Source organism: Papaver somniferum, chromosome 3 (assembly GCF_003573695.1).
Source record: "Papaver somniferum cultivar HN1 chromosome 3, ASM357369v1, whole genome shotgun sequence".
NCBI lineage: Eukaryota > Viridiplantae > Streptophyta > Magnoliopsida > Ranunculales > Papaveraceae > Papaver > Papaver somniferum.
In genome coordinates, this window is record NC_039360.1 from 83,917,355 (window position 1) to 83,935,546 (window position 18,192).

The 18,192-nt window shown below is 36.1% G+C and overlaps 2 protein-coding genes and 1 pseudogene across 3 annotated transcripts; 2 read left to right on the forward strand and 1 right to left on the reverse strand.

The window, feature by feature from the left end:
- The first annotated feature begins 3,538 nt into the window (after positions 1 to 3,538).
- LOC113356696 (cysteine-rich and transmembrane domain-containing protein WIH2-like) lies at positions 3,539 to 5,038 on the forward strand. Its single transcript, XM_026599906.1, has 3 exons — positions 3,539 to 3,700; positions 3,821 to 4,016; positions 4,667 to 5,038. Exons 1-3 carry the CDS (start codon positions 3,649 to 3,651, stop codon positions 4,710 to 4,712), a joined length of 294 nt encoding a protein of 97 aa, XP_026455691.1. The 5' UTR covers positions 3,539 to 3,648; the 3' UTR covers positions 4,713 to 5,038.
- A 126-nt stretch (positions 5,039 to 5,164) lies between these two features.
- LOC113356695 lies at positions 5,165 to 11,932 on the forward strand (annotated as a pseudogene).
- Positions 11,933 to 13,055: 1,123 nt separating this feature from the next.
- On the reverse strand, positions 13,056 to 16,434 carry LOC113356697. Of its 2 annotated transcripts, none has more exons than XM_026599908.1 (4): positions 16,084 to 16,434; positions 15,297 to 15,667; positions 15,053 to 15,192; positions 13,056 to 13,462 (listed from the first exon to the last, which is right to left on the reverse strand). In XM_026599908.1, exons 2-4 carry the CDS (start codon positions 15,571 to 15,573, stop codon positions 13,325 to 13,327), a joined length of 555 nt encoding a protein of 184 aa, XP_026455693.1. In that variant the 5' UTR covers positions 15,574 to 15,667; positions 16,084 to 16,434; the 3' UTR covers positions 13,056 to 13,324. The 2 variants fall into 2 exon arrangements, with proteins under 2 accessions (XP_026455693.1, XP_026455692.1); XM_026599907.1 differs by having other exon boundaries at positions 15,297 to 15,682; positions 16,084 to 16,433.
- Between the last annotated feature and the right edge of the window lie 1,758 nt (positions 16,435 to 18,192).

The window sequence follows — 18,192 nt, forward strand, 5'->3', positions numbered from 1 at the left end:
TTCATTCTTTGTGTGGAAGTCTTTTCACGTTTACTTTGTCACCTGGAAACTGTTAAAAAAGTTCAGGGCATTAAATTGACGCCTAAATCACCACCAATCTCACATCTGTTCTTCGCATATGATCTTCTTCTATTTACTGAGGCAGACCTAGGAAGCTGTAAGAACTTGATAGAAGCTATTAACCTCTTTAGAAAAGAATCAGGGCAAGTTATTAACTTCGCCAAATCAGGTTTATTTTTTAGTAAAAAGGTAGCATCAGGGTATTATCTCTAGGCTCGTGAAAATAAAAAAAAATAAACATAAAAGATATACATTTGAGGGCTCCTCTCTTCATAGATAATTCTAAATTAAAAGCTTTTGATAACATAATCGAAAAAATGGAACAGAGAATAAAAAACTGGCTAGGAAAAATCTTATCTCAACCAAGTAAAATGGTATTAAACAAATCAGTGCTTTCTAGCATGCCCATCTTTTGATCAAAAATAACTAAGCGTATCAACGATATCCAAAGAGATTTTTGGTGGGGAAAACACACAAACTCTAAGGGTATCTACATCAAAGCGTTTGATTTTCTTTGCAAATCTGTGGACCAGGGAGGATTGGGGTTCAAGGAAGCTAATAAAATGAACCAAGCAATGACTAGCAGAATCGCTTGGCGGTTAATTAGTCACCCTGACGATCTATGGGCACAAATTCTAAAAGGAAAATACTTAAAACAGGTGCCTTACATTCCAAGAAGAGATCGCTTTTGGGTATGGAAATGCATCTTGCAAGGTATCGAACACAACAAAAAATATACCATTTGGGAGGTGGATTATGGAACTTCAATAGATATCTGGCAAGATAAATTGCTACTGAATAGGAGAGAGATTTTAGCTCACTCTCTCCCAAATAATAACTCCAACATAACATTTGTATCACAGTTGATTGACTGTGAAACAAATAAATGGAATATTAACCTGTTAACTTCTATGTCTGATTCTTCTTTGGTCAGGGAAATCTTGAACACAAGGTTTTTCTTAACTAAAGAGGGATCACTGAAAAAAAGACAATATCATATGGCTTCTTACTACTAATGGAGAGTTCTGTGTGAAGTCTCTATATGCCAAACTTCAAAACATGAATGATTTAACCACAATTCAGATAAAAAAATTTTGGAAGAAATTATGGACCATAAACACTTCTCAGAGAATCAAGCTTTTCATCTGGAAATGTTTACAAGATTCTTTACCAACTAAAAAGAAACTTAGTTCAAGTTGAGATGGGGATAGGAATTATGTGTTTTGTCAACATACAGAAGAATCCACCTTTCATCTATTTATTGAATGTGCCCATGCAAAAGAAATTTGGACACTTCAGCCAATGCCTGCACAGGGAGTATCTTCTAACACTGTTTCTACACATAGTTCTTTCTTAGATATGTATAATGAATGGATAAGGGGAGATATGAACTCAATATCCATGACATTAGCTGCAACTAAGTGTTGGTTCATCTGGAAAGAACGACGCCTCAGAGTCTTTGAGGACAAAAGTAGAACACCAGCTCAATTGGCTAAATACATACAGAGACATTATGAATATTGGCACCCAATAACACAATTACCAGTTATAACACAAAACAACATCAGAACTCAAAATCTGATTTATTGGACTCTGCCAATAAGAAACTTTTATAAATTAAACTGTGATGCTTCTTGGATTTCTGCTACAACTAATCTTGGTTTTGGATTCATTTTGCTCAACTGGACAGGGACCTTGGAGAAGGGATGTGCAGTTGCAGAGCAGAATCACCAGAAAAAGATGAAGTTGTAGCCCTGTTGCAGACTACAACTTGGGCCATCACCAACAACTTGCAAAATCTGGCAATAGAAGGAGATAATCAAAACACTATCAAGTACCTACAAGGCAAACAAACCTCAATCAAATGGCAATGTGTAGCCATATTAGATGAAGTAAAGAAGATGGCAGCTGAACTAGTTTCTTTTGGGGGATTTCACTGTGTGGATAAAAGAGCAAACAAAGTGGCATATTTGTTGGCAAAAGAAGGAAGAACTTCAGCACAAATGATTACTAGCTTCTCTGTTACACCTTCCTTTTTAATTCCATCTATTACTTTTGATTCTGTTAAAGCCTATGAGCAATGTAATATGAACTCAAACTTTGTATCTATTTCGGAAGCAACTAATCACAAAGATTCAGTCATCGGACAGACAACTCTGCCAGAGTTGATTCCAAATAAGTGTGAATCTACAGATTAGTTTTCTTCCATGTTCTATACATCCGGTTGTTTATAAAAAAAATATCTTTAGCTCACAAAAACAACGGTCACGAAGGGACAATTACAACACAAAATTGGTTGAAAAGACCAAAATCAACAATTCCTGGGTGAAAAAGAGATGTAAAATTTGATACTGTTTAAATGAACAAAAATGTAAAAATAACCAGGATGTAAACAGTTTCATCCTACCCATTTTGAAATAATTTTTCTTATTTATAATTTACACCAGGATGCATCCAGTTTCATCCTCGCTCTTTTTTTTAACTTTAAACCAGGATGAATCCAGTTTCATTCTTGCTATTTTTTTGTGCATTTCACCCATACTAAATTTTACTCGTCCATTTGAACCATGTTTTAAAAATATTTGGACAAATGACCCATTTTTCGCGATTACAAATTATCTTCCACACCAGTGTTTCCAATTTGGAGTCCCTTAGAAATGGTCATCCCCTTTCGGAATGACTTAGACTTTGCCGTATAACATTCTCCAATAGATTTTTATTCTTTTTCTTTACATTGTCCATCTCCTAAACAATAGATTTGCATCGTGTATAAGATTTTGTAGACTAGTCACAATCTAGCGAAGACAAACGGATAGACAGGCTATATAGGTAAATCCACTCCACATGACCACTTGGCCTGTCATTTTCAAATCCAACGAATGAAAGGAAGAAAGTTGAAGCATGACCGTCGTTCTTGGAAAAACTAAGCATATTCTGTAATCTTTATGCTCGCAATATCAGCATTTCACCACAGTGTTTTAGTCATGCAAGAAATGGTGTGTCAATTTTTAAACCAGATAATCTTGTTCTTTTCTTTTGATTTGTTTTCATAAATCAAATTATCTCCATCGTTATACTCTTCAATGCACAATGATGCTTAATTAAGAAATTCCACTGATAGCCCTATTTGAACAACATTTTCTATCCAATTAAATAAGTTCAACAAAGTACCTGACTAGATAATAGATATATACACCTTCTTCACTAGATATTTTCATTAATTTTGGTCCCCTCGCATGTAGCCGGTTTCGGTCATTCCAAGAATTTAGCGAGTAAAAGACGGGATAAGCTTCCAAATTTTCAGTTGCAACTATACAATCAATATACCAAATCTTTGTGCATGTATCCATCCATCCATCCGTCCGTATCTGTAGAATGAACGCGTATACGACGCGGTTAAGGAATTAATAACCGCACCGAGATTCAGTGTAAACGCGGAGTAGCATATCAAAAACCAATTTCCTTCCAAAGTCATCCTTTTTCCACTCACTAAACTTCCCTCTCTCTATAAAAATCTCCCCACCATTGTTTTAGTCTCATTCGCTCTGATCACTTTCTTTCTCTATCGTTTTCAGCTGCAAAACAAACATGACTTATTACGGTAACCAAAACCCTCCCGTCGGCGTTCCTCCTCCTCAAGGTAAATTATCTTTCCGGTTTAGTGGTTTTATTTAATTTGGATCTGATTGAATTTTCGATTCTGTGAATTTTTGATTCTCTGATTTTGGTTCTGATTTTTGGGGATTTTGTTTTGTTTTAGGTTATCCACCAGAAGGTTATGCTAAAGACGGTGCTTATCCTCCTCCAGGATATCCACCACAAGGTTACCCTCCTCAACAAGGTTATCCTCCACAAGGTTATCCACCACAAGGTTATCCTCCACAGCAAGGTTACCCTCAACAAGGATATCCTCCTCAACAACCTCAAAAACAATCCGGTGGTTTCATGGAAGGATGGTGAGTTTTTTTTTTTAAATTCTTTTTCCTCTCTGTGTTTCACTGTCTTTCTCTAGAAATTGATCATTAACAAGATCGTTTAATTTGAATCTGTCTTGTTAATTTGTTTTTCGGTAAGATCTGTAAATGTGAATGATGTTATGAGATCGGAATGAGTTTCCGGCAAACTCGTCGTGAAAAGCTTGTCTTAGCTAACGTGCGCTTTATGTTTATGTTAGTTTTCTGGTCCGTCAGTAAATTTTTGTCGAGAAACGCGGTTATCGAAAAGATTAGGTCAAACTGTTTTGATTTTTGTAATTTTCAATTGATTTCCGCAGAATCTGCCGGCCAGTAAAGTCTATCTAGGCTATTTCTGGTTTTAACCCTGTTTTTTTGTGTACCGTTGATCTTTGATGTTGTGGTAGTCCTACTGAATTCATCCAATTTGTTCGGCCAACACTTCAAATCTATTAACTGTTGATTATTAGCCAATTTCAGAGTTCACCGACTGATTTTAGTGATGAAATTGTTCTCTAGATTTCAATGAAACAATCCTTCTGTAAATTATGGTCGTCCCCCTTCAATTGTGAGATTTGAAGTATCTTTGAAGCATTAATGGTTGTCTTGTAATTGGAATTAGATGCTAACAAATTGTTTTCTAATTTTCACAGTTTGGCTGCTCTCTGCTGTTGTTGTCTGTTGGATGCTTGCTTTTAAGTCACGATGATGATGATGAAGACAGAAGGAAGAGGATTACTTAACAGTATTGAAATTTGATTTGGATGGGAAATACATATACAATGAACCTAATAATTCTTCATTCAGTTTACTCTTTTTCATTATCCCTTGTGACAGAATTGAGTCTTTCATTTTACTGAAAGCTGCTAGAGAATTACTATTTCTTTGTCCCTTTATTATTATTAGATAGAAATTTTAAGATGAACATGCTTCCTCCCTTTGTGTTGTGGAGGATGGGATTCGGCATTGTGAAAAGTAGGTTTGTGTGAAGTTTTATATATGGTCTTCCATCTTCAGTTTGTTTACATGCTTTAATTCTGAAATCTTTTGCTCATGTCAAGAAATATCATTAGAGAAACACTTGTATGCTTGCCTCAAATAGACTGGCTGTGTGTGATTCTAACACGGTAGTGGTTAGAATAGTGGTTGGGGTAGGGTTTTCCACTTTTTGGTTAAATCGAAAATGGATTTATGAGCTAAACTTTAGCAGCTATAGTGGTTGGAGTGGGGTTTGGCACTTGCTGGTTTAAGAAAATTAGTTCTTTAGAAATGGTGGAGGCTGTATTGTCTTTCAGTGGACAAAAAGCTCACTGTGGGTCTGTCTTAGCTCCTTGAGACAAGGCATTTGTTGCATCTCGCTATTAGGATTTTCACCCACATGGGGAGAGGCAGTTTCTTAGTTCCTTGAAACATGGTATTTGTTATTGTATCTTGCAAGTAGGATTTTCATGCACATGGAGAGTTGGGATGTTTCAATGTCAACCTACTCAAACATTTTCTCATAGTTGAGAGAATGTACGTTAATGTGGATACAAAAGTCGAGTTCCGTACGATTGAATCGAGGTCTAACCATGCATCTCCTCGTCTTAGATACCTGGTCTAATTAGCAATAACATCAGCAGATTATCTGGTTTACTGGTTAGAACTCTTTCCATAGATGATTATTAACTGGCGATGCTACTGATTTGAACTGAAGTTGCTTTCCCTCCTTGCTCACTTCACAACCTTAACAACACTTATGTACATGGATTTGCTTCCCGTTATTGCCTCAATATACATGTCATTGTTAGTTGCATCATAAGAAGAAAACATGATGAAAACACACAATTGTATCTTGGATGTGGGCAGTTCCCCCTTGCTCTAAGCGAGCTTTCTAAGTTCCCTACTATGAACGTAAGATGACATTCAGCTATCCATATTTCCCGCAACAATACAATACTGTACTATTATAATTGATTAACTAGTTTGAGAGAAAGGGCGAGTCCAAGGATATGCATACATAATATCTCCAGATTACCCGACTATAGGAGTGCAACTGTTGTTAGAAGCCAAAAAAAATAAATAAAAAAATAAAAAAAAAATAGAGGAAATCTCGTCTTCGGACTGTTTCCTCCTACTCTACCTCTATCCTCAAAGCCCAAGGTTGAATTGAAGTCCGTCTCGCAAAAGCGAGATTCTATATATCTGAATCATTTCAAATTAGTATCGAAGCATAATCGCTATAATAACCCCCAATAGATCTTACTCCACCGCGACACTTTTACAGTTTATTTCATCATCACACCATCTTTCTTCGCAATCAAGAAACTGTTTCATTGTCTCTTTTGAAACCGAGATCCAAACTCAACCGGTACTGTATTCCAAACAATTTGTGATGGCAGGTAATAATCTTATGAGCTTATGAGCAATTGTCTCAATTACATCCCAAACAATTGAAATTGTGATTATTGGTTGGTGCTGATTTTGATTTATAAAATCAGGTCAAAAAATAGAGGAGAAGATAGGAAAAAGAGGTAGGGCAGCTGTTGTTGTTCTTGGTGATATTGGTCGTAGTCCTCGAATGCAATATCATGCACTTTCACTTGCTCGTCAGGTATTTTAATTTCATCTTTTGCCCCTCAAATTTCTGTTAACCGGATAGGATAATCGTTTAGTTTTACGGTGGTTCATTTACAATTTACATGGATGTCCGTTCAGTAAAATAGAATACGAGGTTCTGAAAATTTGCAGAATACCAGTGTAGTCATGCAATGATGGACCACTAGTTATACCCTGGGTCGGTATTGGTTTATCTTGTGCAATGCATCTATGCTTCGGGGAACAGTCCTAATTAGGGATTTCTTCCCCTGCTTGCACTATTGGGGAAACAGGGGAGGACAGGCATGCAGGTTTTGAAGCATGTGATAAATTACAACCTTTGCAGTCGTTGTATCTTGTTGTACTGTAGGAAAATCTCTCTTTAAGCATGAAAACGTCCAAGAATCAGCGTATATCTAAGTGTTTGTCTTCTATGTTCTAGTAAAGGCGCAGCTAAGTTATGTGCATATCAGCATATCTATAACCAGTTGTATTTTCCTTACCTGTGGTCTTGGTTATTATTCCCTTTTTCTTTTCTTTTTTTTTTCTTGTGTTGCGTGTGGATTCGAAGTAATGATGATTAAGTAACAAGTATTGATCTTGCAGGCTTCTTTAGAAGTGGACATTGTTGCATATGGAGGTATACATTTCTTTCTTTCTTTTTTTTTTTGGTAATGGATATGTATTAAAGAGAAATTAGAGCCTTACAAACCTGGGGAAGGCTCTCCCCGCAACATCATCTAGCAAAATAGGATACAAAAAAACAGGAGGGTTCTGTAACCATTTATCAGTATACATATCGTCAGCAGCTTCTTAGCCAAAAAATCTGCTGCGCAGTTACTTTCCCTATAGAAATTGCATATGGAGTGTACCAGTTACTTATTTCTTAAATTTCATTCTATTTTCATGGTAATAATTATATAAACATTTGTTGATCAAAAAATAAATAAATTATATAAACTCTGTGTTTCATCTACTTTTTGCGGTTATGCTTCTTGATATAAACTCTTCTTTGGTTTTCTTGATTAAAAATTTAAAATGTTAATGTCATTTTATTTACTGGAGTGACTCATTGAACTGGCCTCTGATAATCTTGTTAACTGCTTCTAAGAATATGTCATGGTCATGTTTGGCTACGCTAAGTATATCGACGTTAAACCCAACATTCACATTCAAGTACAGGTTGTTTCTGCGGATTCATCTTTCAAGTTTGATTGATTTAAGTATTTAACTGCTTATATGCAGACATGCATAGATCTATTTTGTGTTAACGTTAGCTGGGAAGGATCTCTCTTAAGCATTACAGCTTTACTACTCTAAGGACTAAAGAAAAGAGTTTTGCTTCAAATGTTAATAGAACTGTGCACATATTTATCATCTTGTATGCGTCTTTGATTTCCAGTTGTCAATGATTTTTGTAGTTGTACATGATTACACCTTAGTCAACTAAGTGAAGCATGTGTTTTGGTACCATTCCCTCGTTCCTATTGCATCAATTTTTTTTCTTCTCCCTGGTTGGTAATGCAAAGCTATTGAGATCAGAATGTAAAATCATACTTCAATTATTGCCTTTTACTGGTTATCGGGTGCTTGTTTAATATGGAAACACAAATGGGCAGGCTCTGATCCGCATGCTGCTATTCTGAGAATCGATCTATTCGTATTCATAAAATGGTACTGATCTAAGCTGCTCACTTTTCTTCCTGTATAGACCTTTTTCTTTTTCATGCATTCATGTGTTTCCCTCGCAGACACAACTTCAAGTCCCCCGTGGTTTGCCAAAGATGCTTTATCCAGTGATTCTTTTGTGCAAGGCATTGACTCAGTTTTTCTTGCTTCTATGGTTTCTTTGCTGTAAGATTCCTGCACCAGATGTATTCATAGTGCAGGTAGTACTCATCTTACGACGATCAAATGTCAGATAACTCAAGTTGCATGTTTAATAAAAAAATTGTCATTAATCTCATGCTTGTTGGGGTTTTGTAGAACCCACCTTCTGTTCCGACTTTGGTTGCCGTAAAATGGGCCAGTTGGCTGAGGCATTCTGCAATAATTGTGGATTGGCATAATTTTGGATATACTCTGCTGGGTTTGTCTATGGGAAGAAGTAGCCCATTTGTGAAAGTTTATCGTTGGTAATTACAGACTTCATGCTACTCATTCATACTTAATAGTAATTTCCTTTCTTGGTCTTGCATTCACTGTATATGTTTTCTGAAACTTTTCAGGATTGAGAAGCACTATGGTAAGATGGCAGATGGCTCTTTATGCGTTACGCAGGCAATGCAACATGAACTGGCTCAGAACTGGGATATCAAGTATGTTATTAAGCTTAAATGTTCTCTATTTTCTGTCAACGGATGCTAAAAAGTTTCTGCAAGGTTTTTGACAGTGAATATTTTGTTTCTTTGTGATTTTGAAATAACTAGAGCAACTGTGCTATATGATCAGCCACCAGATTTTTTTCATCCTGCTTCACTTGAGGAGAGGCACGAGGTGAACATGTTTTGTTGTCTTTAAATATTGATGATGTGCTTTCTCTAGAGAATTAACATATATCATCTGTATTATGTAGTTATTTTGTAGGTTAAGAAAAGATATAAGTCAGCATCATGGTTTTCGTGATTTTGTTAGTGCTGGTAATGCTGATAATCACCTATCTTCAAAAATTTATTAATATTCAAGAGACAAATAGCTAATACATTGCTGGAAAATCACACAACTCTTGCAGGGTACAAGGAAATGGGTGGCAATGTCGTAAATGAAAATATCTTCACCTACCAGGTTGACAGCGACATTCGCTTGAAGTCTGGAAGGCCAGTCATTGTTGTTAGCAGTACGAGCTGGTGAGTTATGTATGATAGGGTGTTAGCTTTTATTAACATGTTGGTGCTAAGCTCTGGTCTCAAAATCATGTAGTCGTATAATTATTACAAAAGGCATTCTCTTTGGTAGTCTTGGTACTGATGCTTCTTTTCAGGACTGCAGATGAAGATTTTGGAATGCTTCTGGAAGCGGCTGTAATGTATGATAGACGGATTTCTGCAATCTTGGATAAGGATGATTCAAAAGACGACGGGATGGTTTCTGAGGTCTCTCACAGGGAAAAAGATTGCATATACCCAAGGCTGTTATTCATCATTACTGGTAATGATTAATTCTTTTCTTTTTCTGCCTTGATCTCGTATAAAATCTGTTTGGATGGTTTGATCTTTCAGCTGATCTGTAATTGTTGTGGTTCTTGTGGCATTAAAGGTAAGGGACCTGAAAGAGAAAAATATGAAGAACAAATAAAGAGGTTGCATCTGAAACGTGTTGCTTTTCGCACGATGTGGCTAGCTGCTGAAGATTACCCATTGTTGCTCGGTAGGTCTTCTACTTAGCATATTCCTGTTTCTAATTACATTACTCTCAGGAAATATTGTTAATAGTTATCTTTTTTTATATTTATAGGATCAGCTGACTTAGGTGTTTGCTTGCATACTTCCTCATCTGGGTTGGATCTTCCAATGAAGGTAATTCTTTGAGTTAGTGCAAGAACCTGAGACATAAACCAAGTTAGAAATCCCAAGTAAATAAATAAGTGGATTTCGAAATGGAAATCATTTTCTATGATATGTCTTTTAACTCTCTGGATTCAGGTCGTGGATATGTTCGGCTGTGGGTTTCCAGTATGTGCGGTTTCGTTCACATGGTAAGCTTGTGTTGTTAATTAGTAATCCTACAACTACATGAGATCCGGTGATAAATGATCTTCTTGCTAGTTTCAGTGTTTAACTGGGTATTCACTTTCTTTATTGATGGTATTTCTGCTGGTTTAATTATTTGATAGCATCGAAGAGCTTGTAAAGGATGGGAAAAATGGTCTTCTATTTTCTTCATCTTCTGAGCTTGCTGACAAACTCCTGGTAAGTTTAATAGCTTGTAATCTTTAGTCTTTAATACACAGCAATTTTTGCAATTTTTTGGTTTATATTCTGACTCCACTGTTTTGATATTCATGATAGACCCATTCCAGAGGGGCCAATTAAAGTGGTTACAGTATGCTTTCTGGTGGTAGGCTTTTGTTTTGGTGTTTCCAACCCAAAGTCCCAATTCAAGTGCTACAAACTGTTTCTGGACACAATGTAATCTGGACTTGAATTCTTTGTGCTCAATTTTAATACACTCCCTAGAATCCCAGGTGCCTTACTAATAGTGCCTATAACGTGTTCTCATTCGTGACTATTGACAAGTCCCAAGTTACGACTTCAAACCAGTTTTCATTTTATCTGCTAGCCTGACTTGGATCAGTTAAAAGTTTTGGAATATATACCTAATTTGTCTGACTAGTGTACTTGGGTAGAAGGAATCTGCTGTGTCATTGCGTTTTCAGACAGTGGAACTAAAATTTTGCTTCCCCCCATATATTTTGGAGGAACAGTGATTATCAACTTGCGGTTAATTTTGTTTTCTCTTTTTCTTTTCTTTTTTGTATTGTAGTTGCGTCGAATTTACTATGCAATGTATGTGGCTTTAAAGAACTTGAGCTTCTTGAGCGCTTTTAGAAAACTAAATTTATGCTCATATTTCTGTCGGTTGCTAAATTTCATTCAGATGCTTCTCAAGGGATTCCCTGAACAATGTGATGCTCTTAAGTCACTGAAGAATGGTGTCTTGGAAAGAGGGTCTTCTGCCAGGTGGGCTAACGAATGGGAAGAGCACGCCAAGCCGCTTATATCTGAGGCAAGTTACTTACTGCCATTTCTCTCCCTCCCTCCTCCCCCCCCTCAATACACAGACACACACACAAATGTCCCACAGATCAAAAATGAACAGCTATTGGTCCTTCTGAATGCTCGATGATTGCTGAATCAGAAGAGCCAACCATATCACTGATAAAGGATATAGATTTGAACCCTTCAGGTCCCTTGCCTTTTAAACACTGGCCGCTGTTTGCTTTAGTTTGAACCCTACTGCCTACTGTATGGAGCCCCTTATGATGCATTTGAATTGTTTTCCAGGTTGTTACGAAGAGTTGCAAGTGAATATACCGTAACGAAAGGCCCCTTCTTGACCTAAAATTTGAGAACTCAACTTTTGGACTGTGGAAATGTAGTTGGAAACTCTCAGGAAGAATCCTTGGCGTCGGAATCAGTAATACGTTGCCTGGTGAGATGCACACAACAAACAGTATTTTGAATTGTAAACCATGTGATGTCTAGCTATATAATCATGATCCAAGGTTAGAAAAATAGTTAATCTTCTGGTTTATCTGTCAAAATTTTGGATAGTTAAATTATACTCCACATAAAGCACTATTACCTAATTCATTTCAGTGAAAAGATTTTGTCTTGAGCCAATCCCCAATTCATCCAAATTGTTTTACTTAGCTGTTGTCATGCTTTGCAATGGTTGTAAATTGGATAAAAAAGCCGTTGCTTTTGGACATCGATTCTGGGGAAGGGGTAAAATAATTTCTTCTTCACCTGGGTAAAGGTAGAGATCAATAATATGGTGTACACACAGAAGAAACATGTCCCCCTTGCACTTTAGTATGTGACCCGTCGTCTTAAACGCTTTCATAGATAGACACTTCTTCGAGATCTTTTCAAGGGGAACAGATCCTTTCATGTAGTTATAACCCGAGGACATACACCGTTTCATCAAGTTGAGCTCAGTTTTTGAAGGGCATTGAGAGATTTCACTACAGTAAGCTCCACTACCAACAATCTCTTGCAGGTTTCTTGCTTTTGTTTCTATGAACACCTTTTGTTTCATAATTTTTTGTTTTGATTGTGAACTTTATCAAAAGGTCACGAATATTAGAAATTCGGAGTTTCGCCTTTTGTTTCTTTGGCAGTGAATGATGGCAGCATAAATGTGGAAATCTTGAAAAGGCGCAATTTCTTGGTCATATAATTGTGATAAAAGCCTTGCATCCCAAATAATACATTAACTGCAAAGAGTTCATACTCCATTTTTCTTAGTATTGATGGCAGGTAATAATAGGACTAATGATAAATTTTTTTTTGAAGCATAAGAGCACTGATAATGACATAGTGATCAATATAGGTTGTGTTCTTTTTCTCCTTTCTTTAACTTCACCTTTTCGGCAAAAATACGAGAAGCAATTTTCATGCAGCTGCGAGACTCATTTTTTCTTTTCATGTATCATGCTTCTTGACTGGACTGCCTTGGGACACTACAACTTCTTTAGTATGCTACTAGACCATTAAATAAGAGAAAACCAGGTCTTAATCAACGAAGTTTCCTTGAATATATTACCTACTCTTAATCCATGATAGCACTATGTGCGATGAGAAAAGCTCACGCAATCCTTGTCTCCAAAATGCAGAACTTGGAGAGATTCAAAGGGTATTAGTTGTTCATTATGGCTTGAGCATCGATAAATCAAACTTCTTGGGATTTATACTTGCCTTTAGAAATGTATTGGGTCTACTAATTACCATTGGACATAGGAAGTGTACAAGTAATGATTCATAACATGTGAATGTCAAAGGTAGTACAAGTAGAGGTACAAAACCCATCATCCCACTAGAAATTACATCATTCCTAGCTATTTTAACTAAAAAGAAAAAAGAAATCAGTGGAATTTTTGGGGGTTGATAACTACTGAGTTGAAGAGACGAGAGAGTACTGATGACGATGATGATGATGGTGAAAGCAAGGGGAGTCGTGGTGGGTAATGGGGGTGGAGTCCTGTGGTGGGCATAATGCATGGTTTGTGGGGTTCAAGTTCCAATCTCTGAAATGCTCTCTAACGCGGGCCTCCACTGATGATGCAGTGGTCTGATTCCCCCCACTCCAACTCTGCTACTACTGCCATTGTTATTGCTGCTGTTACTTCCTCCATGCACAACCTCTTGTTCCTGCAACAAACCCAGAAAGAAAGGAACCCTCTCATCATTATCTATGTAGTGCAAATCCAGCTCAACTCCATACATCTCTATGCAATTTTAATCACAAAATTTAGACGTGGGTCAATAAGACAGTACCATGCTACTGGTGCCGTTATATCATCAATGCAAATCAGAAGTAGGTTAACAATTCAAAGTGCACTAACGTTTACACAATTATTGGAAGCAACCGTGCTACAAGTCTAGTACTTGTACAGTGTCTAAAACGTAAAAGCTGCAGCAGTTTTTCTTTTTCTTTCCCCATGGGCCTAGTTAGTAAGTTCGCGAATCATTCGCGAATTTTTCCGTATCACGAATTTTACCGTCTTATTCGCGTACGTTTGCAACTCCGAACCCAAATCGCGTATTATGTGGCATTCCCGGATTATTCGCGAATCGTTCACGAATTTTACGTATCCCGAATGATACGTCCGCTTAATTCGTCATAAATTCTTTAGCGTTTACTTTTCAAAGACTCCATTTTTTGGGCTTTACTGCCTCCCGAACATACACGACCGAATATTAGACGTGTTGTAATTTTTATGAAACAAAAACGACCGAAGAGATTTGAAGGTGAAGGTGAAGGTGAGAGAGATCTCAAACTCACTAACCAAGCATCTAAACCACCATACGACGTCCTCTTGGATAACTAATGTTGTATATATTATTAATATCATCATATTGAGTTTATTTTTTCCTTAAATACCTCACACATATGCATAAAAATTGGTCTATGACCTTATAAATACAAATTATTTGTTATATATAGATACCGAATTTTCAGAGCCGAACTCACATTTATAAATCGAATTATACACGTACGTATGCCGTTCCGAATTAATGACGAATCACGTCCCGTTGACCGAATTTTGGACCGAATCTGGATTTTACAAAACCTTATAATACTCGTACGTTTGTCGTTCCGTACGTTTGCCGAATCCCGAATTGCTAACTAGGCCCATGGGTCTTCTTATTTTCGTCCTATGCTAATTGACTAAAAAACATCGACTACAAATTACCCATTTTTCTAACTTTTATTCTTCTCCCTCCCATATCTATGAAAATTCTATGGATCATTTAAATAAGGATTTATTCTAATAATTTTCGTACCAACAACCAACAAGATATCTGATTATCTTTAACTAAATGGATTCTTATTCTTCCTAGCAGTGAATGAAATAAGAATATAATCTAATGTATTATTGACAAGTATCAATTTCATGATACTACATTAATCATTATTTATTACTTCTCTCCATGTTTATCTCATCAAAAAATCTTTTCATAACTTTTTAACAATTTGATTTATCTAGTCTAGTTACTTTCATCTCATCCTTTCAGGTGCCCTATCCCTATCCATTGGATATAATTTCCTTTTCACAAAGAATTAAACAACTTTCTTAGTGCTCCTCAAGATAAACTCATGGATATTTTGATTGCAAAGAGGAACATTAACAAAAGATAGAATTTGAATATACTACAACACAAAGAATAAATATCCAATTTCCATGGCACGATGACATAGATATTTAACAAAACAAATTAAAGGATAAAATTCCTTACCTGAACCGACTTAGAATTCACTTGTGATTTAGAAATCTTTTTCCTCTTCTCTCCATCAATAATATTCCCTGATACCTTCTCTTTCATTATCAATCTTCCCAGCTTCACACATTTCTTTGCCGCAAATTCCTTCAACACCTCTGAATTTTTACACAAGAAAATGTCTTAATTATCAGAAAAATGTAATTAAGGGTAAAATAGGAAAAAAAAACGTTAAGAAAAAACTGTATGCAAAATTGTGTACCTTCGAAACTGACAAGACGATAAACGTGACCTAAATGCAAAACATCATCAGGACGAAGAAGCTTTAATTGCTTTATCGGAGCTGAAGATTTCGTCTCGCCGGAATTTGCAGAAGGAACTAATATTATTAGAGCTATATAATGACCTGGATTTGAATTCATCACTTCTTTAGCACTCATTGATTGATAATATCTCTCTATTTTCCTCCCTTTCCCATTAACTCCTAAAGGATGCTGTATTACTACTGTAGCTGCTTCTGCTGCTTGACAGTTCCCCATCACTTTCTTCAACCTCTACAACCTCTCTGTACTAAACTCTGATTCCTTAAAGATCTAGCTAGATTTCGCTTGCTTTGGTTTATATTTCTCCTCTCTGGAAAATCAGTTTCTTGCAAGAAACAACAAAATAGTGTCAGATTAATTTCAGACAAGTACCATTAAAACTATGATAAGAATGAACGAACGTTTTAAGAAGAAATAAATCCGAAACTAAAACTCTGAAGAGTAAAGCTAATACTTAAAAACAGTTTCGTAGCAGGTTTCAATTAATTTAACGGATCTCAGTTACTTAGAATGGAAAGTTTCGTTTCTTAATTTAACAGAAACGAAAAAAAAAATCCAACAATAGAAACATCGTAGTACTATCTGTAGAAATCTTCAGAGATACTTCATAGTATTTTCTGAAGAGATTATGATGTAATAAAATCTTCCAAGGATTAATAAAATCTTGCTAAGATCAGGAAAAACAAAATTTCCTTACAAAAAAAAAGAAAAGGAAAATGAACTAACCAGATTAATGTTGAGATATACGATGACCGATGAGATTTGAGTCTGTAAGTTAGATGATGATGAGCTTGAAGATCCTGAAAGCCAATCTATCATAACAATGGAGAAACCAAGTTTTAAGGTTTTTCAGAACGGAGAACGACTTATATGAAAACCTTACTTTATCACCGGAGAGATCACCACCAAATGAATTTGCAAAGAGGAATTGAGAGAATAAAAGGGGGAAACTGTATTTAAAGAGGCAAAACAATAAAGAAAAGGTTTAAAAGATGAATTGTTTTATGGACCCGATGGGAGATGGACGATGAATGATTTGAGATCCTGATTTTTTGTCTTTCTGTTGTTTAATGCATGACTTGAACCTAAATGAGGTAATATATGATTCTTCACTTTAAGCTAAGGTTTGGTTAGAGATTTAACTTGAGTTACTTTTACGATTTAACTGTAGTTGGGGAATAGATTACTGGTCTGTGCTGTGCTGACATTGAAGCCAATATAGGAAGCGATGGCTACATTGAAGTGACTTGATGAGATGAATGAGATTGGTAAGCGTATGCTTGACCGATGATCCCTCTTTCTTTTAAATTATGTCGAGTTTATTAATACATCATTTCTGGCAATAATGGTCAACACTGTCTTTCAAGTTTCAATCCATAACATTTGACCGATACGTATTATATCCATGTTCTTAATTGAGTGCAAAGCTTGAATAACGGATTTGATCATGGCAGAGCAGTAGTGACCATTCTCCACATGGTTGGATAAAACTAATTAACGGCTATAATGATTGTGATAACATATAATCAAATGACGAAATAAACGATTAATTAGGCTTCCAATTGACGATAGAATGAATGCCCTGCAAAAATAAATTTTCCCCGAGTAAACCCTGCTTGACAGATTTTAGCTTTAGTTTTTTTATAGGTAAAACAATAGTCCCTCGATTCCATCCAAACTCTTTCAAAGCGGATTTTGGATTTTGAACCCCCTACCTTTAGGGTGGGAGGGAGCATGAGAATCATCTGAGAATGCATGAAGGTGTTTAAAATGTACGGATTTCCATTTTATTTTATTTTTGATGAAAAGCTATTATCACCGAGAAGAAAAAGAACTCTTACATAGGTAAGAGAAAGAAACAATTATATCAATTATAGTTTGTTTTGATATTTTATCAACTACACATACGGACTTTCCATTTAAAAATTTAATTATACAAAAACCAGAAACTTAAGACAAACATCCGAAAATGAACTTGCTTCCCAGCCTTTCCATCCATTATCAATTGTTTTTCAGTTTAACATGTTCACCCCCTCAAAACTTTCAGCAAAATCATGGCGATTATACAAACCTCCTCTTTTACGGCGATTTTGCTAAACCTAAGAACTCAGCCTCCTACTCGTTTTGATCTCTTAATTAAATCAGTGTAGAAGTGTGCTACTTGAACTTCTTCGTTGTCCAAGGATGGATCTTTGATCCTTCCCCTTGGGGCTGAGATTTATCGGTTAAGAGAGTTTCTTACAGTCACTTTTTTCGTTTTTCTTTTGTCATGAAGTCTTCAACAACAATTCTGTTACATTCGAAATCCTTTGAGATCTTATGGATTCAAAAAGGAAATCCAGAGAACTTGAGGCATTGAAGAGATTTAAAGGAGTGAGTTGGATTCTTTTACCAGAAGATTTTGTTCAATGGGTGTATCAGTCGACTATGAAGGCAATCAAATCTTTTAAAAAAGTTTCACCAAGATCAAGTGGTGATTCTCATTAAACTACTATGTAACTCCTATGGATTATTCTTAAGAATTTCGAGAACAAATCCTTCTAAACATTTGAAAGCAAGTTTGTTTGTATACCTAGCGGTAACAGTGGATCCATATGGAGTTCTTTTTGGTCATATGTTATCCATTCTTCAACATCCATGTTGATCAGGAAGTCCCCAATAAAAATTCTTTTTCTCCTCTCAAATCAAAACTGAAGGTTTCTGCCAAGTACCACGATAAACAACTGAGAGAGGTTATGGATATGTATCATGCGTAATCATTGGTCATTGCATATTGAGGTGGAGGTTCATACTTCTCATATTGGTTGGAATTCCATTGCAAATAGGATCTCAAAA